The sequence below is a fragment of the Penicillium waksmanii genome (assembly GCF_028829765.1).
Source record: "Penicillium waksmanii strain IBT 27052 chromosome Unknown utg000004l:1.0-5674109.0:1.0-5678898.0, whole genome shotgun sequence".
NCBI classification, from domain to species: Eukaryota; Fungi; Ascomycota; class Eurotiomycetes; order Eurotiales; family Aspergillaceae; genus Penicillium; species Penicillium waksmanii.
The window spans coordinates 2,472,237-2,500,018 of record NW_026643251.1 but is presented as its reverse complement, the minus strand read 5'-3'; the positions used below and the strand labels follow the sequence as shown (position 1 = coordinate 2,500,018).

Below are 27,782 nucleotides of genomic sequence, written 5' to 3'. Positions count from 1 at the left end.
CCTCTGGCTTCATATACGGTGTGCCTCGGGCGGTGGCGTTCAGGTTGGATTTTGATTTGTTTTGATCGTGATTGGACGATATACGGGTCATGGTCATGCATGTTTGGGAAGCATGTTCTTTTCTTCTATTTCTCGTTCACTTTATCTTGGGTGTATATACCACTAACTCTATGGCTGTCAATAGATATGTACAATGTTGTGCACTGAATAATTGGAAGTTGCATATAGTAGTATTAGTTAAGTATACGAGTACTTACAGAGGTACTGCCCCTTGTATCTGATTCTTCCAAAGACCCTCGTACCTAATAGAAAGTAGTTGCCAACTATGATGTGTTTATTCAATCACTATATCCAGATTTATCTCTTGTGAAACTGGGTTACTTGATGAGGTCATGAGGCTTGTCACTAAAATACCACTGTATTGACGGCTTCCCGCCTCTTTACTATGTGAAATGGCCTTGTTTTATTACCGGCTTGTGTCACCACCATATCCGGTTCCAAGGTTCCCCAGGTTTCTCAACTTCCCCCAACGTCTTTTGTCTTTCTTCATCTTCATCCTTTCATTCCCTTTCTTCCATTTCACTTTCTCCATTCCCACCTGCCACTTTTCTTCCCTTCTTTATTCTTTAATTCCCCTCCCCCATTCTCTCTACCGAGTCCTGGGTGGCTTCGTCATCCTATCCCTTCTAGACCCTCCGCGTGCTCCTGGTCCCCTGCAGTCTAAAGGCCCGCCCATTCCACCCTGACGTGGGCTGCTGTCATTGGTCTCTTCGGTGGCTGGCCCTGACCTCTCCACTTCGCTTTCACCCGAGGTCTTGGTCCTAGTCTCTGGCTTCTGGTCACCGACATCTCTGCAGGCGCACTGCACTTCGGCACCCTAGCACCCTAACCGGACGGACGCCACATCTCCTCATTTCATGGGCGAAAAACAAGTCAAGCCCAAACGTTGAGCCGGATCGGCGGTCTCCATCATCCCCCCAATTCCGCCAACCACAGTCCTTCTTTTTTCGTCGGCTGCGTTCTAGACGTTCTTCGTGTGCCTGTGTCCCCCGGAGACAAAGCATCAGCCTGTGATCACTAGCCCTGTGTGTTGTGCTTGATCGTCCGATCGTCTTTCAGAGACCTCTCTTCAAACAAACACTTCACCTCTTCCTCTTCCACACCACACACGCATACCCCTGCGAGCGCCTGCAGCAAACGCTCCCCCCCCCCATCGTTCTTGGCCTTTTTTTTTTACATCAGCATGTGGACTTCGGCTATTCGCCCTGCTGTACCGTCACCTGTGTAACGACCCGTTTTCTGCGCAACATACCTCGCTCGATCGCTGCCATTTACTCATCCGTCGTTGATTTGCTGCGACAACTCATTTCTTCACCGTCGAGCCCTCCCTGTCCTGCCTCGCACCTTGCTTTTTCGATTCCCTTTCCGGACTTCATTCCTGCCCAACTGTCCGGCTTCCTCTCGGGTCTCCTGACTTGTCTGCATCGCGTCAGCGTAATCTGACTCGATAGGAGACCATGACTGCGGAGTCCGAGAGGCCGCCTTACCTCAACGGTGTCTCTGGACACTCCGGGGGGGGCCAACAATGCGGAGGTGGCATCGGATCCCGCGCATCGGTCGGCCAACGAGGGCGACATGAAGGAACCGCCGCGCCCGACAGTTAAATCACACGCCCAGGCCATGGCCCAAATGCCTAAACTCTCACCTAGTCCTTCCAACACCACCTCTTACTCTCCGTCCGCCCCCAACTCCGCCGTTTCCTCTCGCGAGTCCTCTCCGGTCCGATTCTCCTCTCGCGCCGTCAATTCCTCCTACTCCAACACTACTACCGCAAGCCGAGCGCACTCCCAATCACGGCGAACTAGTCAAGAACGAAGTAGCCCGGCGAGGTCCTCAAACGGTCTGCCGTCAGCCTTACCAATACCTGCGTCCACGTCATCAGGCCAGCGCGCGCAATCGCTACCAGGAAACACACCCCTTCTCTCTCCTCCTGCTTTCGAACCACCAGCCAATGTTCTCAGTCCGGAAAAGTCCAATATGCCATCATGGGCGGGGAATCGTCGCACGGAGCAGGAGTCTACTCCACCGAATACCTCCCACAAGAGAGCCTCCTTGCCGCCATCAGAAGAACAGGGAACAGTGGACCGAAGCACTCCCCGTGCGGTCACGAGGGGCGTCAGTGGACAAGGCCCATCCTTGGAAACAGTCCAGGAGATGGCCAGTAATCCGTCTACTCCATCGAGTGACACGATCACTAAGCCGGTCACCCCGGACGACTCTCGGTTACACACAATCGATGAGGATCCGACACCTAGAGCCGCAAAACAAAATACAGAAAGTGGAAGCGATAGCGGTGGCAATCGCAGCTCAGATCCCAAGGAAGAATGCCGGCCAAATGCTGCTGGAACCCCAAAGCCCGCCGCAACCATCATGCCAAAACGCTCCACCACTTCACTTAGCGCTGGAGCCCGTGGGAAACCGGCCGATGGGTCAGTTCGCAATATGATCGTTGAGACCGAGACTGTCAGCTCCATACCACAAGTGTCTTTGGGGGTTGGCGCTGGCGAGCGAGGCAGCGCTAGCCGTGCGGAACCTGGCACTTTGCGCATGAAGCCCTCAACAGAAACAATTCGGCCTCGCAAAGAGAAGAAAAAGAATCATCGACGACCGAATCATTTGACCACCGGCCCTGCCTCTACCAAAGCTGATATCTTCGAGGCGAAGGTGGCCAGCGCGGTGGATGAAGCTGACGTTTCTGACTCTGATGAAACCTTTGTTTATGAATCAAATCCACCAGATCCATTCCCCGCTCGACAATCCCGTTACCACTCTCGGACACCCAGTGCCACTTCCATGGCAAGCCAAGTAGACCAGCTGGCTGGTCGCGCACGAGGCCTGCGGGATGGTTCTCACAGCGTCACCGGTAAGCGGAGCATGAAATTCACCAACAATCCAAACCCATTCAACCCCAGCTTGGATGGTGAGATGGCCGAGCAGGATGGGAGCCGGAATCCCTCTCGAGTCGATGGCAGTGGATCTGTCACCCCGCGCCACAACATTGGACGTCATGGACGCAATGGTGTATTACCATCACTCTTCGACAACGACTCTACGCTCTCGCCGCAACAGTCTCAACTCAAATCACCACGACACTTTATTGGAAGCGGATATCGGCACTCGCGAAATAGTAATGCTCGATCTTCGCCCAACTATAAAACGATGGGTAGCTCCAAAAAGTCAAACGAAATGTTCGACTTCGATGCTGAAGGCGCTGATGATGAACGTACACCACTGGTTGGCAATGCTCGAGTTCCTCGAAGCCGCGGTCATGGCGCCAGTCGCAGGCCAAATAGCGCGAGTTTGCGACAGATGGAATATATGCGACGGCAGCGTGGGTGTCTGACACGATATGGTTCATGTGCTATAATACTCTTCCTTTTGATGATTATCGCTGGTGGGGCCACTACATTTGTGCTTTCCGCGACCAAGACTCTTCAAGATGTCAAAGTCCTCGCGATCCAAAACGTGCTCGCATCAGAGCAGGAAATCATGCTGGATCTAAACGTTCAAGCGATGAATCCTAATATATTCCCGGTGACAATTGACGACACGGATGTCAACATCTTTGCCAGGAGTCGATATGTTGGTACCGACAAACTTTGGCGCGACCATGACTCCGATGAACTTGATCACTTCCCGCGGGTGAAGCAAAGCCAGCGTCGCTGGCACTTGTCGCAGATTGTCCGATGTCTAGGAAATATGGATTGTGTTCGGGAGGCGGAGTCTCGTCAGAACTCAAAGCCTCACGCAGAAGATGGCGTTGATCATGGTACGGACCCTATCTCCGATCCCGAGGGAGACCAGCAAACGATGCTACTTGGCCGTGTTTTCCGCTTTGACTCGCCTCTTTCCTTTGACGCATCTCCATGGGAAAATCTACCATCCACATCAAAGGGACAGATCCGCCTCCCACGTCCTGGCAACAAGACAGAGGAAGGCGGCACAGAGCGTTGGGAACGAGTACTCCAGCATCCATTTGAACTCATCGTGCGTGGTGTAGTCAAATATCAGCTCCCGCTAAGCTCTCGTTATTACTCTGCGCCCATCAGTTCCCGCGTCAAAGTGGTCCCAGATGAAGATGGCGGTGATGGAAATGGTGATGATGATCCAGACACCACGCCTCCAAGCAATGAGACCGCTCATGTCTCCTTCATCAAGAGAGTCCCATCTACCTCAGTCCGCCTTTTGGACACCGTTGCCCACCCCGAGCCACGATCGGGATTTTCGACACGACAGTTTACGGCATAATCCTTTTTCTCTCCTTTCCTTCCTTTCCTTTCCTTTCTTTCCTTCTCTCTTTCGTCTTCGATACTTTAGCGATAGAATTATGTCCACTACTTACGACAGCCACCATTTTTGAACCACCATTTTTTTCACTCCCCTCCTCTGCCACCCCCCTTTTTTTTATTCTTCTATTACTATTTGATCCCCATGTAATGAGAAGAGACGCGACGTGACGTGATACGAGGGGGAAAAAACCGCCTTTGTTAATTAGGCATCACCAAACGCATGGTTGGCTTGGCTGGGCTGGGCTGGGCTGGGCTGAGCTATCTTATATCCCTTCCTCCTTCCCCTTGCTTTCTCCCCGCTGTATACCCATTCGCAATGACTTTTATTGCTTTGATTTTATCTCATCGTTCCACTACTGCTTAGAGATGCGTCAAGACTAGCGGTGCAGGAAATACTACGAATTACGAACCACCCCTTTTCTACGTCCCCCTTTCGGCTTATCACATCCTGTACAGAAATGAGTTGACAACTATTGATTCATTAATTGATTGCCTGGGTCGGGTTCCGGTGGAGTGGAATGGAGTTTGTTCTATTCTATTCTACTGAACTACCTAGTTTGGAATGGTAACATTCTGTTCTGGCACGTCTGCCACACACCCTTTTTCCCTTGTTAGGTACTGATACCTTGTATTTATATTATATTATATTATACTGTACTCAATGGTCGACTATCTTCTACATTATTCATAGATGTTTAGATTTCGGAGTCTTGCAGTGGCTTTTCGGTTGATGGTTGGAGAGGGTAGCATTCATGCCAGTTTCAGATTGAAGAGAACTGGTACTAAGTAGTAAATAGCACACTTCCTACTAGTACTAGTAGAATACATGGTTCATTCTAGTAGTAGTACTGTGACTTGAATGGATTTAAAAAGTTGCTAGTAGGTAATAGTTCCCAGGGCCTATCTCTCAATGATCGCTTTAAAGCTCTTCTCTTGCCCTTCAACTTCCTCATATTTCCCTCATCTGTCATCCATGGACATTCTTATACGTTCCATTCGTCTGGTATTCTCTTTTTTTCGACACAATCCCAGTAACCTCACTTCATCGGTATCAAGAATAGCAGTTTCCATTCCAAGGTTCTTTTCAGAGTGCACTAGTCGGACAAAGAACCTTGGAAGGTACCATATATAATTGAAAGGCCTTCCTGGGGCAGGAATGACAATTGATCCATCTTGCTGCATTCCTTTCCCTTTTGCTCCTCTGTTTCTGCCTCTGTTCGATGCGAAGCGACGCCCACAATGGCTCGATATCTTTCCTTCTGTCGTCAGTTCGGTTCTCATACCACTTCTTCTGCAGTTCTTCCCCGGATAGAGATTTGCTTGATCCTCTGTTTCCGCATCCCTTTTGGCCCTGTACTATGCTGCTTGTCTTTCTTTGCGGATCTTCCTTTGTTTCGTTGTCACGTTTTTCTCTCTGGCTTTGGCTCTTTCCCGTCGTAGTCTTTTATACTCCTCTGTCTCTTTGGCAAAGCTTCTTATCTTCGGCATCGGCTACACCGCATTGAGGTCAGTGTTCTCCTCTTTGAGCTCGGTGATTTCATTCTCTCGCGCTCATCGATCACCTCATCTTTAGACTGTTCCATGATCCTGTCCCACATGTTGATATTGCCGGTGCCCGATGTGCTCGACTTGGCTATCTTCAGAACCTCATGGGCGGAGTGGAGTTCCAGTATGTATATGGAAGCCGTGGAACACGAGGCTTAACAGGAGCCAGGGTATGGGTTGAAAGGGCGTCGACATGACGGGATGGCCGTAGAGATCATGCAGCTTTCAACCGGTCTCAGCACTTCCATGACGCCGATGACCCCAAAGGCGCAGACCAGGCGGTTTTTGAATAGGTAGTTCAAGTATGTGGCGCCGAGGGGGGACTCCTCCGCGATGTTTCGCTCCCATTCTGCCTCGGGGTAAGTATACTCAGTCTTGCCCATCTGCTTGCACTCTCGTCGGCGAGTGAAGATCGGCAGCCGAAAACCCTTCAGCAGGGAGAGCACTTTGTCGAACAAGAATTGGGTGAAAGCCTCGCCATGGGCCGGATTCCCATCCGTATCGTGGTCGAAATGGGATCGAACGCACTCAATCAGCACACGGGCGTCGAACATGTCATTTTGGATCAGGGCTCTGATCTGCAAAAAGGTTAGAAAAGAGCACAAAAAGGGACTGAAGACCCGACATACCAAGTCTCGAGATGTACTGCTGGTACTTGGTTGATTTGACCGACCAAATGCAGGGCACTGCAGACATCGGCGGCCTCGTTTCCCAAGTTGTAGATCCACGAACAAAGAAGGGAAGGAGAAACTCGCCAGGCATCCCGAATAGTGCAGCAAAAGAAGCGCAAGAAGCTTCTTGGGCTACACTATTCAGGATGTTTGGCGTGCTGCATGCCAGTTTGGTATTTGAGGTGCTGGTGCAGAGTCACTGTGCTGGTTAGTTGAGTCTGTACACCTCTCGCTGATGTTTTTGTAGTTCCTCACATGAAAAGAATGGACAAATCCACTGACCGAACCTTGCTTTAGCCTGAAGAGGCTTCTTCCTTTTTGACGCGTCTTGACTCTGGGTTCATATTCAGACAAGTCTGAGGTGATTTGATGTGAGGTATATGAAGATGATGCAAATAGATGAAAGCCCAAAAACACGCAAGATGTGGCGTGAGAAGAGATGGCGATGAAGAAGGACGAAGGGTAAATTTCCTAAAATATGATCTGGAAGGAAGAAGATACGACGGTGAAGAGTGATGGTTGAAGAACAAGAGGAAGTGAGAGCGGAAGCGGAAGGAGGCACAGCGGTCACATCCACACGTGAACACCGCCTGACTAGACAGATATCTACTAGTACTAGTATGGCGTGCAAGGGCATTCAAATGTATCAAACATGTGATTCAATCCCACAGAAACGGAATTTTCAGAACGATGTGTACCACAAAGATAAAACAGCTTCTCTGCTGTCTGGCACTGAACATGCACAGGCCATATTATGTTTGAATTTCCTTTGTGCTTATTGTGTTCCAAAGCCGCCAGATGATGGTTTCTTGAAAAGATTTGGGTCTTGTGTATTTTGATCTTGTGGTAGGTCACACTCACTGGCCAGAACTTGAAGTTTCTCAAGTCTACGTAGATGAAGGCCTAGGCTGGCATGCCAAATATGGATCACCGTGCTCAAATCACAGAAAGAAAAGCAGAGATAAAAGAAAGCAAGGGAAACCTCCATCGAAGGAATTTGGAACATGACGTTGTTGGTAACCGTGGAAATAATGTACTCGGAGATCCCAGGATATTCCTGATGAACGACGCGGAGCCGAGTACGTAAATGGAATTTGATATCAATGACGGCGAATTTCGCATATATTTACGCGTAGACGACCGCCAAGGAAATCCTCAACACCTCAAGCCCAAAGTCGAGTGAAACAAAAAATGGGGATAACAATCATACTACCTATATGGCATTCCGATGTTCGACCATTTCCGAACTCAGCCATATCTCCGAATAAGCATTTCCGGACCTCAATCTATAGCCGTCAGATGCGGGGTTGAACAATATATCGTAACATTTATAACTTAGTTGGTCATTAGATTGATCGCGGTATCGATCTGTGGGACTCTCTTACTATCTCCGAGTCTTCTCCAAGTTAGTAATCCATTTAACTTATCTCGTTTCGAACTTTCGAGTCCTTCTAAGAGGCAAGATGGCAACTACAGCCTTGCAACATTCACCGATGGTTTTTGCAGACCAAGACTTGGACAATTCAAAGGCTAGCAATGGGGATGTTCTCCCGGAAATAGGCCTTATGAAGTCTTCAAGTCCGGATCTTCCCATTGAAGAGCTTCGTAGGCGCTACGAGGAAGACGGCTATCTATGGGTATGACAGAAAGGACTCAGATGCCCCAAATGCACGAGCAGATTTCATATGCTGACTACCTTTTTTTGGTTCAGATGAAAGACATCCTCGATAAAGAAAAGGTTCTGGGCATGCGAGAGCAATACTTTAGGTTCATGACCGAAAATGGCGATTCAGGGATCCTCAAGCAAGGAACGAACCCTCGCGAGGGGATCTTTTCCGGCGAGGACTGGAGACAACTCCTGCTACCTGGCGCAATTCGCGTTGCCAATGGACTCAAATATGAAGGAATATGTGTCGAAAAGACTCTCACAGCACATGTTGCCGACTTTTATTCCAAGTTTAAGTCCAACATGGCAGTATCACTGGAATCTTTTGTTGAAAAACTCGCTCAGTTCCAAGATCCCATGCTATTGAAACGAACCTTACCCCAGTGCAATGTTCCAGGTGGCGAGACTACACCAGTTCATTATGACCAGATCTATCTACTAGCAGGACCACCTACCTCAGCTACAGCATGGATTCCACTCAACGACTGCGCTCTGACGGGTGGGGGGTTGATGCATCTTGAGAATTCGGTCGAGATAGGGAAGAGATTTGAAGCAGACTTTTCTGAGAAGAGTAAGGATCTCGTCTCTCTGCTTTCGATAAGAATATGATAACTGATGGCTTTTTGGATCGGAATGCGGCTATATTTGGCAAGTTTTGGAGCCGATGGTGGCTTGTAGCGCCGTATGAGGCTGGGATATGGTATTTCATAGTCCATTTATGATTCATGCAAGGTGAGTACTTTCCCTTTTTTAGAATGTAATTCTTCGCCCTAACACGATTTTCTAAGCGCTCGGAACGAGAGCCCAGAACAAGCTGTTAGACTCGCGACGGATTTGAGATTTGTTGATAAGACTGAGCCCTTTGATGAGAGATGGCTTTTCGAGGCCTACCAGGAGGCTGATCCGAATGTTGCCAGTCGACAGCCTCTAGGTTCTGAGAAGAAGACTCATATGTGAAATATGTGTTTTTTACTTGTACTGTCTCGACACATTTGATTTGATACTATTCTGAATAGCTTGGAAATCCCATGGAAGTGTCCCTTGGTGGCCACAGTAAAGCCGTGGCTTCTATCCAGAACGAAGACTCTGCTGGTCACTTTGTTTAACAGGCAGGATTTTCGTAATGTAACCGCCTGGGCAGATTGGAGATCGTTATCATTTACGTTGATACGTTCTCGGCTGACTGAACAAACCCTACGCACGCAGGAGTATACAAAAAAGGTATTGAAAACTATCAAATGGAAATACAGTCATGAATCATCATCATATCGCGCGGGCATAAGTCATCAAGTGAGAATCAAGAACATCAAAACAATAGCAGGAAATCCATAGACATAGACGGGCATAAGAAAGTACAGTGGCTGCTTGCGAGAAAAGAGGACGGGGCGAAAGGATGGAGAAAAGCCTGCGCATCAAGCGCAAGAGCAACAAACCCCAACCAAACACACAAAATCTCCAGAATTAAGTGCAGACCAACCATGTAGATATAGAGGAGAACAAGTCAAGCCGAATGGCCAGCGAGGCCGAAGCAAGAGAGGAAAAAACTAGAACAAGACCTTGGTGACTTTGTTCAAAAAGTCCTCTAGTTTCTCGGTCGAGCTGTCACTCTTCTCCTTGATAAGACGGCCTTTTGAGTCGAAGCGGTCGGGGAGATCGATTGTGGAGTCTGACTCATCTGGAGAGGACCTGGAGCGAGAGTGGGAGGACTTATGGCGTTGATGAGAGTCATGATAGGAATCATTGTTGACTGTGGAATCGCTGTCATCCGACTCATATCCCTTTAAATTGAAGGCAACGGACTTAGAAGATGCGTTGCCGCTGGGTATCGGGGCGGATCGCTCTAGACCTGCTATGTGTTAGTCGTGTATATGAGCAAGACGGGATGGTTTGCAATGGACGAACACACCATCGTGCGCATGCTGGGGGGTTGAGCTTGAACTACTCACATTGTCTTCTGCTCTCCGCGGTCGGGGGCGTACGTCTCTGGACCCGGCCCCGCGGCCCCATAGCTGTATGGCTGGGGTGGGGGCGCAGCACCTGGAGGTGGGGGATAGTCTGACGGGTTGTAGGGTTGGGGAGTCGCGTTCAGGTTAGGGGTCGAGCCACCTGGGGGTGGGGGAAAGTAGTTGTTGTTCGGGTAGTAGCCCGCGGGTGGAGCAGCCGACGCAGGCGGGTATGGCTCTGGGTCATAGGCCTCCTCATAGGGGTCACGGTGGATGTCGTCGTTATGGCCTGGTAAACAGTGGTTAGTAACATTGTCATTAGGATTGAAAACCAAATCATAAACTCACGCGTCCGGCTGCGGCTACGACTCCGACTCCGACTGCGACTTCTACCCTCTTTCTCGGAATTCTTGCGGTCCCGATGTTGGTTGAATCGGTGCGCGGCGTATCCGAGACCGGTTGCACCTAGGGCTGCAGAGGCGATTTCACGCGAGCGACTGCGGTGCTTCTTGTCCTTGCCACGACGGTCGTCCCGGTCCGAGCCTGACGAACTATAGCGTCCTGCGCCGCGGCTGCGGCTGCGGCTGTGGCGCCGAGCACCATAGGCGTCCTGGCCATCGGAGTAGTAAGCCCCAGGGCTGGCGGGTTGACCATAGTAGTGCTCTGCGGGAATGCTACCAGCAACCGGGTTGCTTCCATACTCAATCAGGCCTGCAGAATCACGGGAAGGGTCGGGATAGACCTCAGATCCATGGCGGCTGCGGGATCTGGTGCGAGATCGGCGTCGCTCACGGCTAACCGGGTCTTTGCCTTCCTTTTCAGCCTTCTTCTTTTCATAGAAGCCGGTCGCAGCGGCGGTACCGGCACCGGCAGCCAGAATAGGAAGGGCTTTTCGCAGCCGGCTCTGAGAGCGCTCTCCTTTGCGTGAACGAGATTTGCTGCGGTGATGTTCAACCAGACCAGCGATCGCAGCACCGGCGAGACCTGCACTGGCCATATGCTGGCGACGCTTGGACTCGCTTTGAGCGTCATCGCCTCCCTTCTCAGAGCGAGTGGAGCTGAGTGCGCGGCCACGAGAGCGGGAGCGAGTGCGGGAGCGACTCTTACGGTCACTGCCATCTTTTTCTTTGTTGGCCTTGTTGTTGCGTAGGGCAGCGACACCGGCAGCAACGGCAGCAGCACCGAGACCGAGTTCCATGAGGGTCTTGGCCCGTGAGCGAGAGTGAGAACGGCTGCGGCTGCGACTGCGACCATGACGGCCACGGCTGCTGTGATGGCTATGGTGACTATAGCGGTGAGATCGATCGTCATCGAAAGAGCTTGCACGATGACGGCTGCGGCTCTTGCTTCGGTAGTAATCTCGGACATGGCCTGCAGCATTGACAGCCACAGCACCCAGGGCACCAGCACCGGCCGTCTTAGCGGCGTGGCTCAAGCCATGGCTAACATCCTCACCATCGCGCTTACGGCGACTGCGAAAGAACTCGGCACCGGCGGCACCAACAAGAGCACCTTCTGCCAAATGGCGTTTGTGGTGGTGACCATTTTCATCTTCGTAGTTGCGGGTTTCCTTGCGGACATAGACCATGCTGTCATCACTACTGTAATCACGGTCACGGTCACTGTGGCGGCGGCTTGCCTGCGAGATCGAGTCACCGGGGCTCAACTCTCGACGAGGACGGTCATCATATTCACGAACCCGTCGGCGATGTTGATAATAATAGGGGTCCTCTTCGGCGTCCGATCGGCGGACCACATCGTACTCGGATTCGCGGGGGCTGGCGTAAACATTGCGGGCTGAATGAACGATTATTGGCTGATCGTGAATGATGATAGTAGGGGCCGGGTTGGGAACCGGTGCACGAAGCAGCTCTGCGGACCGGGAGATGTGGCGATGTGTGTAGGGATCTGGGTACTCACGCTCATAGTAGTCTCTCTCGCTGTATTCGTAGCGGCGAGCGGGCGGGTCGTATTCAACATCACGCTCATAGCGCCGAACGGACAAAGGCTCGTCCGACTCGGTCTTGCGACGGATGACGAGCTCTCGCTCGTTGTAAGGATCGTCACGACTCATGGAGAACTCGCGACGCTCTTCTCGTTCGTCTGATGGAATGACGTAACGTTTGATAGTGACGGGGCGGTCGTCGTGGCCTCCATCTCGGTAGTACGACATTGTACTCGGGATTCGGAGGAAGATATAGGAATGAGGGGAGACGGGAAAGGGAATGGAGGGGAAGAGGGGAGATAAGGAAGGAAAAAAAGGATGAAGGTGGAGGAGGGGCCACAGATGTCAGAGACAGAGGGGCACGGGAGGCAGGATGCACTCTGCACAGCACTGTACTGCACTGCACAGAATTTGGGGGGGGCGCAGGGAAGTGGGGTTGTGCAAGAGGCTGTGATCGACTAGTGTCTGAGGGGGAAACCCAGGCGGAATCCGATTGGGGATTTCCAGAAGGCAATGGAAGGAATGAGAGGAGACGATGGAGACGATTCAGGCAGTTCAACAGTCGTCAGGGGCGTAGAGCCGTTGAGTCGGGTTGGGCTGATGCCTGAAACTGTGAGGCTCTCAGATCGGCAGAGCTAGCAGTAGCAGATGGAGGAGTGGAGTGAGCAAAAGAGGGAGGAGCAAGAGAGGAGAGGAATCAGATGAGATGAAGGAAGAAGAAAGGATTGAGTCGAGTTAAGAGTGATGAGTGATGGAGGTTCAGGGTAAAGAAAAGATGGTAGAGGTGAAGGTGAAAGTGAAAGAGGCAAAGAAGCGAAGCGCCACGTGAGGCTCCTTCTACTTCACCTTCACCTTCACCCTCAACCCTCAACCACCACACCGAGTATATCCTCACATACCCACTGTTTTGCCTACTCACTTTGTGGCGAACTATCGGTCTGCAATGGCTGACATCTGAATCAACGACTCTCTGGATTTGTTTACTTTCTACACATGCCCCGTCTGGTTCGCTCCCGTTCGCGCCCATGGATGCCCTGCCCAGTCTTTGGTACAGTGGAACCCATCTACATCAATGCAGACATCCATACATCCATACATGTGTGAAAGCACTTTGACTCGATCGCCTTATAGAACTTGCTGCAAGCCGGGCGCAACCTGCAACAAAACAGGGCGCTGCACTGCGCCTCTCTTCCCCACTGACCTTGGCCTTGACCTTGGCCTTTGCCACAACCTCGGGGCTCGGGGTGGAATGGTTGAAAGGCTGCGACACTGCGACACTGCGACACCTGCCTTTCGAGTCCTGCCCCTTGGCCATGTTGTACACAGGGACGGATATCTGCCGCTATGCAACCGCCTCGGCCGGTTAGCAATCAAGTTTGTCCAGCCCTGTCCCTGATGGGCAACGGGCGACTCGTTGCACCAATGACGTCAGGCGCGGGGCATTGTGGATGACAAACAGATACGAGCACATCGTGTGGCCATGATAATGACCATAATACACCCTGATACGCCATAATACACCATATACATCCATACACCGATTAGCTGCGGACTCCAGCACTGCCGAGCGGTTGTCTCTGCACAAGTCTCAACGCTAGAAAAGTACGGAAAGGCTAGAATACCCGAGGAGACTTTCTCCGGTCTCCATTCTCTCCAGCCCTATGCACCATAATGGACCTCAGGACCCAAGTGGCACACGCGGCTCTTTTTGCCTCCGGTCACAAGTACTGTCGATGCATACACGAGTAATACGAGGCACGGCAGCAGGCCGGTTCAAAATCTTGATGGCCCCAGCTGACGTCAACCTCTCTTCCCTCAAAAGTCCCAAAAGTGAGATGGGAATACGGAGTATGGAGTACTCGGCATCTATATGATGCTAAATCCATTCTTTTTTCGGGGGCTAGTTTCCCCTTTATCCCGTGTGCGAGCAATGTCGTTGACCAGGGTTGGTATCAGGTATGAAACGTCTCATACAGGATTGGGATACAAAGAGCAGCCCGACTTCCCTTGTCCAGTCCCACTTTAGGCTCCTTCAATAAACATTACGCATTATGACTGGCTTTTGACTTTGTGTCGAAAACAAAGAGCGCGAGTACGGTTGCATTAATCGCATCTCGAAAGGAGAGTTTGCTATTATCCATTATACTACGGTCGGGCAAGCATCCAATCGACTCCACACGCTTCAGTCGGAAGATGGGCATTTGTTGGGTCTATACTTCAAGAGGCTATGAGAATTATGCCTCGATTCTCAGCTTCCCTTCGTATATCAGTATATGGACAAAGTGAATATCATAAACCTAAATTTTGAAAAGGCAGCCGACCCTCGTTGTGATAGCGTACTTTTCGTATTCAATCATACGCCATTGGACGCCCAGTTAAAGACTCGCATCGATGACTCGCTCAATATATTCATAAGCATTGCGTGAAACTCAAAAGAGTTCCCATTACCGCCGGGACACTCGAAGCAATGTATGTTTCCCATTCGCTGTTGTTGATAACCTGGCGTCACATTTGCCATTCTCTGAAGAGGGAGATGGGACGCTACCAATGAAACGAGTGTGACAACTTGGAACATCAAAAGCTTGAAACTCAATCTGCGTGAGAAGTACAGGCTATGATTAACTATCGAGTCGCTGACACTAGTGCTCGTACTCCCCTCTAGCTCTGTTGCTGAAGTATGGACTATGACCTATTTGCAAGAGTTATCCGCAGCCTTTATAGCTATGAAAGACTCGGACTCGATGAGAAAGGTTCACAGTATAATAAAATGCTTTGAACTTTCGCTCAAATCGCCGATAAAGCGTCTCCATCGGTCAGACCTTTGTATGCCTCCGAAGGATTTGCCCGGGTGATCCTGATAATCACAGCCATTTCCTCGTCCACAGGCGTGTGCGACCTCTCACTCGTCAGTGCAAACTTCGACTTTGCCCGGGTCGAATATAGAGTGTATGGAAATTTAAAGCACTGCCACGCCTATAATAAGCGATCCAGCATATACTGCGTGTAGATGGGAGCCGCACAGGAAGCCGCAGGATGGCATTTGCGCCGATAGCCGATGCTGCGTACATTGAATATGAGTCAATGATCTAATCTATTAGAGTGACAAGACCGACTAGAATTATTCTATTCTGTGAGAAACTTTTCCGCTACGGTAATTGCATTGATACAGTCCTCCCGGGGTGCAAAGACAAAGGATACTGTTGGATTTTCATCATCACAGTCTCTGCACACTCATCCAGCACCCCTTAAACCGTCTTCAATACACGTGTCCCAACTGTTCAAACAATCAAGATACAAAGGGGGCTTGGTTCAAATATCCAAAATGACTGAGGCTCGTGCCTACTTTGCTGCTAGATTCAAATGTCACATACGAAGCCATCTCTCCTGCAACTGTCGGGCCATGTCCATCCTTCCATTGGCGCAATATAGGTCTACAAGATTAGTGACCGTCTCTGATGTCGAGGGGTGATCCGGACCCAGATCCTTCGCAGCACCATCCAGCGCCCGCAAATACATTCGTTCTGGCATCCCCAAATTTCCACGCGCATTATACAGTTTTCCGAGGCTATTGAGAGTTTCCACGGTTAAGGGGTGACCCTTTCCAAAGGCCTTCTCGGTACCCGCTAGCGCTCGCGTGTACATCTGCTTTGCCTTGTCGAATTCTCTTTGGGAATAATACAGATTTCCAAGATTGTTGGCAGTATTGAGGGTTGCGACGTCGTCGTCCCCTTCCAGCGTCTCTTTCCTAGCCAGGACCTGTAGATATATTGTTTCCGCCTTGTTCAGCTTTTTCTGTGCGATGTATAGGTTTCCCAGATTGTTGAGGGTATCGATGGTTGACGCATGATTTTCTCCAAGTTGCTTCCCCCGCCCAGATAGGACTCGAAGGAAGATCTTTTCCGACTTGTCTACCTGTCCCTGTAAGCAGTAGACAATCGCAAGGTTATTGACCGTGTCGAGAGTTGCCGTATGCTCTGACCCTAGATCGTTCTCTCTTCCGGCCAGAGCCCTGGTATACATTTGCTCCGCCTCGTCGAGTCTGCCCTTCCTGCAGTAGATGACACCCAGGTTGTTGACGGTGTCGATGGTCGAGGCGTGCTCTGGTCCAAGCTTTGCCTCTCTTTCGGCTAAGGCCTGGGTGTACATCTGTTCAGCCTCGTTTAGTAGTCCTTTGTCGCGATGTGCGTTGCCTAGAATGTGGGGGTCGGTGGGAGTCGATGATGGATTTGAAGATGCCATGTTTGTTGCTGAGAAAAGGCGGATGCAGATCCACCATATCACAAAGAGCGCAGATGCCAGCAGTAGATGGGAAGGGGTATATATAAATGGTCTAACTTCCATTGGTCGAAGGAGAATACGGTTTTTATATCTCAAATCCTTCAGTCTGCCTGGAGGGGATACCCATCATAAGTTGCCCCTTCCATCGTGGGGTTGTGTGTTAGCGCGTGTTCAATACGAGAATGACGGGATCCATCGCGCTTGAAATTAAAGTTAAGATCTAGATTGGTCTTAGTGCTTAGTATTATGTACTGAAATATTCGATGCCTAAGTAAAATCATTGAAACATCGATATAGAATGCCCTGGATCTGCATGTTAGTCAGGTTAAATCATTTTTCCAGCCTGGAGCAGTTATTCATTCTTCGAAAATTGACGCGAGATGGCGTGCTTCCTATGGAGAGAGCCATAAGAGTACTGGTCACCGGGCTAGCGATTTATTTGATACTAACGAGCTAAGTTCGGGTCGTTCGTTGAATAATGTCAAGCAAAACACTCAATTTTCAAAGTTTTTCAAGCAATCTCAAGGCTCGCAAAGTATAAACGTTGAAAAAAAATAACTAGCTAAAATACTCCACATTGTAGTACCGGAAATACTTTGAACTGCATCAAGCCCTGGAGAATATAAATGTTGCTTAGCCTATCCCAACCCCCCAACATTATCGCCAGAATTGCAAGTCCGTTAGTTCAAACATTCATCCATCGCTCAGCTGCATACATGGGATTCGTTGCAAATTTTGCGTGCTCGCTCGCCTGACGGGTACTCACGCGTGCCTTCAGGAGAAGTATTGGGTCACCATCCACCGAAAGCTTATAAAGGGCCTGTGAAAGGGTGTAGTCAACCACAATGTCCGCGCCAGACTGTCCGCCAAAGCTGATCATTTTCTTTTCGTTAAATGAAGTGCTAGGTCGGAACTGTCCAATCATATATCGATTGACTTGGCATTCCAATCTTGCTTTAAATTCCACAAACTTCCATATCAAAGTCTTCAACTGCTCTCTCCGCTTCTGTTGACATGTAGGTGATTGATTCCCGACTTTAGACTCAACCAATTCAGCCAGGTAATCGACGCTAGCACGTAGGGATTCGTTGTTGATTGAGACCGCCGCCTTGCTAATTGCAGCAAAAAAATGCTGTCTGATGTATGATGGGACTTGATAGATCTATCAGCAAAAGTAGGGTATGTACTCGATGGCTTCGGGAATTTACTCACACATTTTTTGGACCTCTGCGCTGATTGATTGGATTTTGTGGCTCGCGATCAGCTCTTCCTCAGTGTTGCTCATACCAATCCAGAACTTCAGCAAGTAAAAGCTGAAAATCAGGCAGGATACTGCTCCATATATCCAGCAGGAATTTTGAGCATGAGTATCTCCCTGAGGAAAATGGCGATTCGCCCATCCTTCAAGCTCTTGGTAAAGACCATTCAAAACTTGACTGAGCTCGTCGTCGTCGGCTTGGTCCGTTGATTTCTGGATTTTCCTTTGCCGCAAAAGGAGCATTGTGTTTTCTTGCTGTAGTTCACTTATCTTTGCAGTCTGCTGCTCCATGATCTCGGTCTGCCGGCGAAATTTCTCTTCTGCAGCAATCTGGGCAATATTTGCAGCTTTGCCCTTTCGCATGACTTCGTCTAACCGTTTATGAATGTCATATCGGGCTTGAGTGCTCCATTTAAGGTCATTTTCAAGTTCACTACACCTTGCCACTTGCTTTTCCAAGGCTTTCATGAGCAAACTCCTTTGCACTTTCGCCTCTTTACACTTCCCACAATCTCTTTTCAGGTTGGTGACGGAAATTTCTACTGTATTAGAACCTTTTTATGCATCAGCGGGTTTAAAGCTCACATAAGGAAAAGTTATCATAGAAATCATGATGTATCCTAACCTTCCTTTGATTCTTCATTCAACTGACGACTGAAACAGATATGTTCGGCATCACGGGTATCAACATCATTGAAATCAAGATTCCTGATGGCGATATCACCGGTATTGGCATCACCGGTATATTTGTTTGAAAGCCAGGAGTTTAGAACCCAATCATGTATCATGGTGGTGGACTAGTCTTTGCAAAGGTTTCGGACAAATTTGACGTCTTCCTGCAGCAACAGATCTGATTGAAGGAAGATGGTAGAAGTGGGCTATGAGAGTGGGTATTTCAAGACGTAGGCTGGTCTGCAGGTAGGAAGAACTTCAGAATATGTGAGAAAACTTGATAAAAAAAGAATATCAAAGTTGGTTCGGCGAAAGCCGCAGCGGGCTCTTTGTCCTGATTACTATTTAATGACCCGCTCTATGGTGAAAGCTGTAACCGCCACTCATTTTGGATCGGGCATACATCATCGACCATCAATATTAAACAGAATTCTTGGGCGCATTCGTAATTCATGTTCAAACTGGAATCCACCCTTTCCTTGCAGCACACTTCACTCAAGCATCATGGCAGACATCACAGTTCCTATGCTCGACAAGCGCATCAAACTTGTGGTAGGAATAGATTTTGGCACCACTTTTAGCGGGTATTTTTACGTCAGTATCCATAAATAGATGGGCTCTTCGCTGATTGCTGCAGCATCTGCTGGGGGCTGGAGGGTGATGATGATATTGAGGTTATTCAGGAATGGCCTGGAAAGTTTAATGGTGAGTCGCTAACTTCTATTTATGGACTACTATCGTTCTAAGTTGTACAAGTCACCTCACCAAAGGCTCCTTCTGTTCTTGCATACCAATATGACCATGTTAGATGGGGGTATCAGGTCGACGAAATGAAAGAAGCAGTGAGGGGCGTAAAACTGTTGCTGGATAAGAGTAAGGAGCTGAAGTTTGGGCCTGCTATCGAAAGCGAGCATATTATCGAGAAGATGTTTCGAACCCCCGTTGATGTTGCAGCTGAATATCTGAAGGAGATCTTCACACATGCCAAATGCATTCTCGAACGACGAGGAATTGCCAGTTTGATGAAGAACATGGATGTTCAGTACATCTTGACCGTGCCAGCAATATGGTCCGACAAGGCCAAAGATTTGACCATGCAAGCCGCCCATCGCGCTGGCATCCCGGAGTCTGGTCTCCTTCTCCTCTCTGAGCCTGAGGCAGCCGCAATTTATACTATTCGCACAATCCAGGCAAACTCCATCGCCGTACGTATCGAAATATTATATGAGAACTTAGCTAATCAGTATTAGAAAGGTGATTCTTTCATAGTCTGTGACGCGGGCGGCGGAACCGTGGTATGTTTTCACCAAAGTAATTGATTTACGCATTAACGATTCTCCATCTAATAGGACCTTATCACCTATCGGATTACGCAAACGGAACCGATCAGGATGGAGGAAATCGTAGAGGGCACAGGTTGTTCTCTAGAATACATATTTATTTGCTTTGCTGATCCACCATTTCCTAGGAGAGGTATGTGGCTCAGTAATGCTGGATGAGCGATTCGAGGCTTTCTTGTCCAATGCAGTTGGGGAAACGCGATACCTAGGATTGCCCGATTCTAGTAAGCGCCATGCGCTCCTGAAGTGGCAGAACGACATTAAGCCTTCGTATTCGGGTCCTGAAAAAGACGAATTCCTTGACGCGGGTTACACGGTACCCATTCCGGGTGTTCCAGATTTCCCGGAGAAGCAAATTTATCAGGGTATGCTTCATTTGGAAAAGTAATTACAGGACTACCAACTAGAGAAATAAATGCTGATGAGTTTATAGCGAGGATGTTCAGCAGATCTTTGACGCTGTGGTGGAGAAAATTGAGATTCTGATCTACGGCCAGCAAGAAAAGGCCATCAAGGCCGGTGCAGCTCCAAAGGTGAGTTGCAACTATAGTTCCATGATAAATAGTGCTGATATCTAGCAGGCTATTTTCCTTGTTGGCGGTCTTGGTGCATCGGAGTATCTCTACAAGAGGCTATCAAAACGATTTGACGGGCTTGATATCATGCAACCAAAGAATGCGTACGTGACCTATTGCGATAATGTTATGTCCCGTCACTAATCTCACTTGGCGCATCTTTAGCTGGTCTGCTGTTGTTCGGTGAGTCGTGAAATTGCTTGCATATAGACCCCTTGGGAAGTAGGAAAGTACTGACGATTGCAGTGGTGCTGTTTACCGTGGGTTTGAAGGAAACCAAATCCAAGAACGTAAATCTCGCTGTCACTACGGCGTGATATATCACACCTATTTTGATTCCAATCTTCACAAAAAGAAAGATAGATTTTGGTGTCCATACGAAGAGAGATGGAAAGCTAATGGTAATATGCGGTGGTACATTCACAGAGTAAGAAACCACTCTATTTGCACCAACTACGAAATTAAAATCTCAAATTGACAACTCTCAAAGGGCGATGCTTTTTCTGAGGGAAAGCCAGTATCCTTTCCTTTTTACAGAACTGTTCCTCTGGATGGTTCATTCGTGTTCCACGATTATCTGCATGTCTGTGTAATGGAGAAAGCGCCAGCCCTTTTTGGAAATGGTGAGTTCTTCCAAAAGAGTATGTATCTTAAGAAAATCATGATACTAATTTGTAAATAGGTGTGGCTCAGCATTGTAGGCTCGAATCAGACTTGAGCAAGATCCCAAAGAAATTATTTAAGATTCATACGAATTCTCGGGGAATTCAGTACTATCGTGTCAACTACAATATGGTTCTGACGCCTCAAAGCATAACTTTGCTCTTTGAAGTGCAAATGAACTCCATGAGCTACGGAACCGTACGAGCTCAATACTACTAGGTAGCCTTTTTGGAGCCTCATGGCAAAATGGGTTGCTGGCATGGACGATTCTTTTTTCCTTTGCTAAAATTGATGATATTCTACATAGCTTTTCTTTGCTGATGGCTTGAAATACAAATGGAAACTTTTATTGCTATCTTATACTACTCTCTAATCACTCAAGTGAATTTATTCATCTTTGATGGTTTGTTAAAGAGTGCCCAGCAACCCAATAGTCAGAACCTTGATCAGGTTCGGTTCTTCAACATAGATAGTAGTACAAGGGCCTGACCTTTTTCAACAAGCTAGCACGATCAGAAAAATATCTCATCTGGGCCCCTTTTCCGGGCCTCCAAAGCATATCTTTCCAAGTCATGAGCTCTGTCATAAGAACCCTTCCATTATTGATTATTGCCAAGATCTACAAAACATGTACATAGAGCTTCTCTGCTTGCGCTAAATGCCCTCGGCTCGACACAATTCCCCGAGTAACGTACTAGTAGTATCGCTGGAGATTTTCTCATCGACTGTATAGACCAAAAGTCATTATTCATGAAGTTTTCATTCATAAGTCTATAATTATTCATCTATCTCCAACCATCTCACCATCGACCCAGTGAATGTAAGCCTTCACTTCTTAAAGGCCTTTGGCTCAGGCAGAGCCTGCGGGGTATCATCGCGCTTAGAAGAGCGAATCAAATGATCAAAAGAAGCAGAGCCACCAACACGGGGCGTAAAAGGATCGAAATCCCAAAGATAACCCAGAGTCCTGAGAATCGACGAAGCAGAGTACGATACAGTCTTGCCATTCGAGTTAGTTCCCTTCTGCTCAACAAGGCCCTTTCCAACCCAGGGGGAAATAAGGATAGTAGGAACACGTCCGCCGAGTCGGTTGAACTCGAACTCGTACTTCGAGCCATCCGGCGCGGTCTCGGTGTAGGTGAGGTTATCCGGGCGCGGGGCCAGAGGCGGCGGGACGTGGTCGTGGAAACCACCAGTCTCGTCGAAGGTCAGGATGAAGAGGGTTTCATTCCACTGGGGGCTGGCGCGGAGGGCGTCGTAGACGTCTTTGATGAACTTTTCGCCGTCGGAGATTAAGCCTGTTGGGTGCATGGAATTGGTGCCGGTGCCACAGCAGGATGGGTCGAGGAAGCTGAATTCAGGGAGGGTGCCGGCTGCGGCATCGGAATAGAAGTCCTTCATTGGTACGGCGAGCTTGTCGTTGCCGCTGGTGAAGGGCCAGTCGAAGAACCACAAGTCGACCATGCCGGTGTCGGCGTCTGTGTAGTAGTTCTTCCAGGTGTGGTCTGTTTCGGAGAGTTGTTGGAAGATAGTGCGCTGAGTCAGACTGTGGGTGTCGGCATCAAATCCGTCATCGTTTGTGCCATGACCAGCTGAGGTTCCTGAGAGAACATAGGCACGGTTGGGGTTGGTGGGCTAGGGTGTGTAAGTTGATATCCTGGATGTTTTTTCGCGCTTCAGAGAAGATATAAGACTTACACCAGGGTGGTCTGAGTGCCAGTGGTTAAAGGTGAGGTAGTTCTGGACCAGGCTTGTCAAGACTGGTACCTCATCCTCAGTGTAGTAGTTGAGAACCTGCTTGGCAAGATCTTTATTGGCGAGGTCGCCCGCATGGCTGCGCAGTTGCTCGTGCACAAAGCCTTTCTGACCTGGGATCAGCTTGCCACTGGCGATGTCTTCGTTGTTAGGGCTGAAAGTGCCGTAGAATTCAATGTTGTTGCCGGTGACCGAGTGATCAGGGTCGTCGAGAATGGAATCGAAGTCCTTAGCGGCGCTGCAAACCTGGCCCTGGGAGGCGTCGGTCAAGTTATAAGGGTTGCAGAAGGGACCATTGTTGATGGGATTCTCAAGTCCTTTGATAGTCTGGCCACCGAGCAAGTTATCCAGGGAGCGGTTCTCCAGCTCCAGAACAACAACATTCTTGATAACGCTCTTCAAGTTCTTGATGGAGCTTTGCGAATGCGCGTTGGAGCGACCACCCTTGGGCACCGCAGCAGCAGCGGACGCAAAGGCCAGTAGACCAACAAGAGCACTAGGATGCATGATGAGATCCTGGTATGAGAAGATGTGCGTTTGAAAGAAGAGATTGTTTCGAAATCCCTCCGACTTTTATACTTATCACGGACGGAGCCCATGTGCAACGCCGGCCTTCGCTCCGATGAAGCCAGCACCTGTTCGCATCCCACGTGTAGCTTCTCTGATCATCGTCTCGCTCGATCGCGGTGTAGGCCAGCTCCGACCCTCCTGCGTGCTGCGGGGTAGGCAGGCATGGAAGCTTCGATAGAGTATCCATTAAGGATGGGTCAGGTGGAAATATAGACCACCCGATTGGATCACGCATATTCATTCCATGGAGAGGATGGTGCGATTTACGTAGATTGACAGGTACCCTGGCATGCCGAAGGCACAAGGTACACGCAGTGACCGGTTGGATGTGAAGGGATGTGAAGGGACGGACCAAACAGATCCACTAGAGCAAAGTCCTGCACGCTAAGGTGGGCCGTGATGATCGAAAGTAGAATGATCGACGACTCAAATCAGCGACCGCATGGCCTGCACGCGCAGGCTATAGCGGGTCAAGTGGTGGTCTCCGTCTCCGCACTGGTGTTGCGCTGGGGCTTTCCATGGTGTCTTCACAGTGTGTTGTTTATCATGATTAAGTTTTTGGTCGGATTAAAGCGCACGCAATTTTAAGAGTGGATGATCATGTAACGATGACTTCGCTTAGAGATGAGGGTTTGGGAAGTGGATGGGAAGGGAAGAAGTGGGAGAAGGAGAGAAGTGGAAGACAAGAAGAGATCGGCACGCGTGGCTGGACCTGCGGGCGTGATTGGCGGGTGTGGCTGGAGGGCTTAACCAGCCTTGGCGGGCTTTAACTGGCTTTAACTGGCTTTAGTTAAGTAGCACGGAGTACAGCAGTACTTGGGTAGTATCGCCTAGTAGCTGGTATTTCTTTCACTTAATGGATTTTTTAAATAAAGAACCTTGGAAATAGAAATAATAAAACACACATTCATCATGGTCTCATCAAGCATCAATCTAAAGACAAAGCCACCACCCAGACAGATCCATATCCATATTCGTATCCGCGCCAGAAAGACTTTTCCGGAAAATTAAAATGCAGAAAAAAAAAAAAAAAAAAGAAGGGGAAAATATGAAGACTCCTCCACCTGGCTGGAGAAGATCCCTTACATAGTAGCATCAGACTCAAACCCATAATGGCCAACCGAAGAACCAAGAGAGTCCCACGGAACAGAAGTAGGAGCAAGCCAATTTTGCGGATGTAGATGGACTCCAAAGCTTGATTGCATGGTCGGGTCACTGCAGGAGGAAGAAACAGTCGGGACAGGAGAGAGGGACTGCGAGTGAGAGAAGGCGTAGTTGTCAGGGATTGCGATGGATGAAAGGGATGGCGGGAGAGTAGTAAACATTTGAGGGTGATGGATGGGTGTTTGAGATTGAATAGGAGTCTGAGACTGAGCCCGGGCTTCGGTTTGGGCTTGCTGTTTCTGAAGTTGGGTATACTGTGTTGATGCAACCTCACTATAAACCATTAGCAACCACTCTTCATACCCAGTGAAATGGGAATGTGAGATAGGAGAAACATACACAATCTGTCGTACGACGGGAACCGCCTTACTGCAAAAGATACTTCTCACGGACAATGATGCAAATAGATCCAGCGCTTTGCTGAGAGTTTCCTTCATCTCGTCGAATTCAGACGAGCTCTCCGGGTTCATGAGGCCAATGGCTAGAACCACGGCGGCATGGAATGCATGGAAACTACCCAATCCGCTTGTATACCATTTATACGGCGCTGTAAACTGTGGAGATTCCAATAGAGTCTGGAAATTAGATAGTGACCTCTTGGCCATGGACATGCATTTTCCCCGCGCGGTAATTGTTTCGGTCGTGACTTCGCCTTGCAAGAAGCGGCAAAGCTTAGGCCGGAGAAGGAGTAAGAAGAGTTGGTCGATGTGGCTGTGGAGAATGCGGAGGTTTGCTTGGTGGTGTACTGGAAGCGACTCTTGGCTACCGTTGCTATCTTGGTAGCGTGCGTCACAGATTTCACGGATGGAGTAGAGCTCGGCTTCGAGCTGGGAGGAGCTAAATCTTGATTGCGGGTAGGTAAAGATGGTTTCGCAGATTCTGTTGGAGACTTTGTGAAGACGGGTAGAGAGGAGAAGGTAGGTCATTTGAGTTGGGCGTGCGAGAGAGGGTGATGAGGTTGATGAGAGACCGGAGCCAGTGAGGAGGTCAACGTCGTCGACATCAATGGGCATCTTCACATCTTGGGGAAGCATCGACTGATCCAGGCTTCCGAATGAGGAATTTTGAATGGTATATAGCATCATCATTCCGGCCCAGGCTCGTCGTCGTTCTTCTCGCTCTATAGGACCCAGTGGGAATCTCTCTGGATCAATATGACATCCCATGGAAATCGCGACGTGGTGAGTAAAGCCCAATAGTGTCCAGAAGGGCAGACCACGGTGGAGACGTGCATAGCTGATCAAAACTAACGCTTGGAGGGAGTTAATCGAGTGACGAGTCATAACCCCATCAGAAGCCAGGCATCTGAGTGCAGCAGAGCGATACCGTGCTGAAAGCACTTTGATATTTCGACTGACCGTTCTCTCACGGCCAAGATCAGATAGAAGAGGATCATCGTCCTCCAATGCGCTAACGGCAATAGCGAGCATCGCAAACATCAGGGCCAGCCATGATGTCGAGACACTTCCCGGGTCATGGTAAAATTGCTGATACTCCGCCTCAAACGTCAAGTCATGAAGAATATGGAAGACCTAGTCAGATCCAGAGTTAGCCATGCACTTTCCATTTTTACTTTATTCACCGCTAGTTATTTTCTTACCGGTGAGAAGACACGGAAATAAACTTCTTTCAAATTATCACAATACCGACTCGGCGGAAGAAGAGCCAAAATTTCCGCGCGCGAGATACTCCCATTTTTCGCCAGCGGGATCTGCAGATCGTCATCGTCCGCGATATCCGCCTCGGAACTCCGCAAACACTCCGCCGCGGGGCTCTTCGCAACAACAGATTCCCACTGCGAAGCCAGTGGGACATACCGCACATGACCAGAAGGCGAGGTCTGCAGATTTCCAATATTCCCGAGCATGGGACTACCCCACGCTTCGAAGGCACCGACATCAGACTCGGAAAATGAGCCCGTGACACTGGGGGCACCACCACCTAGCGGGGAAGTGGCGCCACCCGTGGGCGTTCCAGCTTGTGAGCTGACCTGTTTTTGAAGCAAGCCTTCTAGGTTTCTTATGCGGGCTAATAGTTCGTTCTGAACTGTTTGGTCGGTGGTGGATGATTGTTCTGTTGACAGTCGGGGTTGGCCGAGATAGATGCAGTCCTCGGCGCCGAGACCTCTTCGCACACAGGTCTGGCAGGGTCTTCCATCACGAGAACAGCGGATCTTTCGCGTTCTGCACGCTTGACAGCTGATGGGGAGACGTTTCCCGGTGGAGCGGGATGATGAAGACATTGGAGCTCAGACGTTGATGTAGTTCGTAGATGGAATGATGACCGAATTCGTGGATCAAGCACCGACAACGACCCAGTGGAAGGAGATTTCTTCCGCACTGAATCAAGATCTCTGTGAATGGCAAAATCCTTTTTTTCTCAAGTGGACATGGCACGATGTCACGGGCTTCGGACGGAGATAAACGTGGCGATGGGGGCGTTTGGGTGGACCAGGGTCTTGATTGGACAAGTCTGATTTCTCGCTTCTCCGTTCTAGAAAGATGGGCCCATAGATCTGAAAAAATGGATCACTGTAAAAAGAGGATGACGATGGACCAAGATGATATAAAAAACCCACTTTTCAGATGAGCGGGGTGGGAAATCGAGATCTTTAAAGAATACAGAATGGGGAAGGTGATGCCTCATTTGTATAAACCCTCTTGACCCAATCCACACTCGCGGTCAAGTTAAATGAGAGGAGGCAACCCTTTGAGCATGGCGAGTGTTTAGCCGGACGAGCTGAAGCGCCGCCGCCCCTTTCTTCACTCCGAAAGTAGCTAAAATGCACCGGAAGAGTGACAGCATACCTCAATGAAACTAGGAGACTCGAATAGCGCGGAACGCCCGAAGAGTGGGGCGCATAGAAGGCTTCTAGAAGACCCATCGAATGGGTCTGTGGATCAAGGTTTTTTTTATTATTATTTCATTTTATTTGCTTTTATTTTGGTGCTTGGGTGCAGGGGGTAGTATGGGGATAGCAAATGGCATGGCATGCTTCCATGCTTCTAGTTGCCGAAGAACCAACCGAGACATCAAAATTGTAAAATTGTAGAGTGCGATCGTGTCACCTTGCATATCATCGTCATCACCCCTTGGTCCGATGCTGTTGATGCAGGGAGTCGCTCGGGCCTGTATTCGGATGGCCGGAGTCAAGGTCGGCTTGGAGAAGGGTGGAGGAGACCGAAAGACACGCCAAGACGGCACAACACGCGTTGTTGTGCTTATGCCGTGATGACTACGGGCGATTATTATTGTTGTTTTGTGCAATGATTGGGGGTTGATGCGAGAAGGTTTGCCACCGCGGTCCAAGCGTCGATCATACTAGTTTGTGATTCACTGCGTTACGATGGCAGTTGGAGACGCACTAACTTGATAGAGATGGCATGCG

The 27,782-nt window shown here is 49.3% G+C and overlaps 9 protein-coding genes across 9 annotated transcripts; 3 read left to right on the top strand and 6 right to left on the bottom strand.

The window, feature by feature from the left end:
* Positions 1-1,635: 1,635 nt before the first annotated feature.
* On the top strand, positions 1,636-4,308 carry N7481_003744 (putative phospholipid metabolism enzyme regulator; the record flags this gene model as incomplete). Its single annotated transcript, XM_057262963.1, has 1 exon — positions 1,636-4,308. The coding sequence occupies one exon, from the start codon at positions 1,636-1,638 to the stop codon at positions 4,306-4,308; it is 2,673 nt and encodes an 890-aa protein (XP_057124624.1).
* A 1,741-nt stretch (positions 4,309-6,049) lies between these two features.
* N7481_003743 (uncharacterized protein) lies at positions 6,050-6,448 on the bottom strand (the record flags this gene model as incomplete). The annotated part of the gene is made up of 1 exon (XM_057262962.1): positions 6,050-6,448. One exon carries the CDS (start codon positions 6,446-6,448, stop codon positions 6,050-6,052), a length of 399 nt encoding a protein of 132 aa, XP_057124623.1.
* A 1,610-nt stretch (positions 6,449-8,058) lies between these two features.
* N7481_003742 (uncharacterized protein) lies at positions 8,059-9,188 on the top strand (the record flags this gene model as incomplete). Its single annotated transcript, XM_057262961.1, has 3 exons — positions 8,059-8,202; positions 8,277-8,802; positions 9,040-9,188. 3 exons carry the CDS (start codon positions 8,059-8,061, stop codon positions 9,186-9,188), a joined length of 819 nt encoding a protein of 272 aa, XP_057124622.1.
* Positions 9,189-9,775: 587 nt separating this feature from the next.
* On the bottom strand, positions 9,776-12,347 carry N7481_003741 (DUF3824 domain-containing protein; the record flags this gene model as incomplete). The annotated part of the gene is made up of 3 exons (XM_057262960.1): positions 9,776-10,077; positions 10,221-10,463; positions 10,523-12,347. 3 exons carry the CDS (start codon positions 12,345-12,347, stop codon positions 9,776-9,778), a joined length of 2,370 nt encoding a protein of 789 aa, XP_057124621.1.
* A 3,135-nt stretch (positions 12,348-15,482) lies between these two features.
* On the bottom strand, positions 15,483-16,358 carry N7481_003740 (nephrocystin-3; the record flags this gene model as incomplete). Its single annotated transcript, XM_057262959.1, has 1 exon — positions 15,483-16,358. The coding sequence occupies one exon, from the start codon at positions 16,356-16,358 to the stop codon at positions 15,483-15,485; it is 876 nt and encodes a 291-aa protein (XP_057124620.1).
* Positions 16,359-17,082: 724 nt separating this feature from the next.
* On the bottom strand, positions 17,083-18,018 carry N7481_003739 (uncharacterized protein; the record flags this gene model as incomplete). Its single annotated transcript, XM_057262958.1, has 2 exons — positions 17,083-17,549; positions 17,610-18,018. The coding sequence occupies 2 exons, from the start codon at positions 18,016-18,018 to the stop codon at positions 17,083-17,085; spliced, it is 876 nt and encodes a 291-aa protein (XP_057124619.1).
* Positions 18,019-18,831: 813 nt separating this feature from the next.
* On the top strand, positions 18,832-21,124 carry N7481_003738 (Hsp70 family protein; the record flags this gene model as incomplete). Its single annotated transcript, XM_057262957.1, is given in 11 exon segments — positions 18,832-18,925; positions 18,940-19,032; positions 19,075-19,532; positions 19,578-19,622; positions 19,677-19,743; positions 19,796-20,051; positions 20,101-20,200; positions 20,249-20,346; positions 20,489-20,669; positions 20,733-20,883; positions 20,925-21,124. The coding sequence occupies 11 exon segments, from the start codon at positions 18,832-18,834 to the stop codon at positions 21,122-21,124; spliced, it is 1,743 nt and encodes a 580-aa protein (XP_057124618.1).
* Positions 21,125-21,733: 609 nt separating this feature from the next.
* N7481_003737 (uncharacterized protein) lies at positions 21,734-23,167 on the bottom strand (the record flags this gene model as incomplete). Its single annotated transcript, XM_057262956.1, has 2 exons — positions 21,734-22,540; positions 22,604-23,167. The coding sequence occupies 2 exons, from the start codon at positions 23,165-23,167 to the stop codon at positions 21,734-21,736; spliced, it is 1,371 nt and encodes a 456-aa protein (XP_057124617.1).
* Positions 23,168-24,312: 1,145 nt separating this feature from the next.
* N7481_003736 (Zn(II)2Cys6 transcription factor) lies at positions 24,313-26,636 on the bottom strand (the record flags this gene model as incomplete). The annotated part of the gene is made up of 3 exons (XM_057262955.1): positions 24,313-24,667; positions 24,734-25,926; positions 25,995-26,636. The coding sequence occupies 3 exons, from the start codon at positions 26,634-26,636 to the stop codon at positions 24,313-24,315; spliced, it is 2,190 nt and encodes a 729-aa protein (XP_057124616.1).
* Between the last annotated feature and the right edge of the window lie 1,146 nt (positions 26,637-27,782).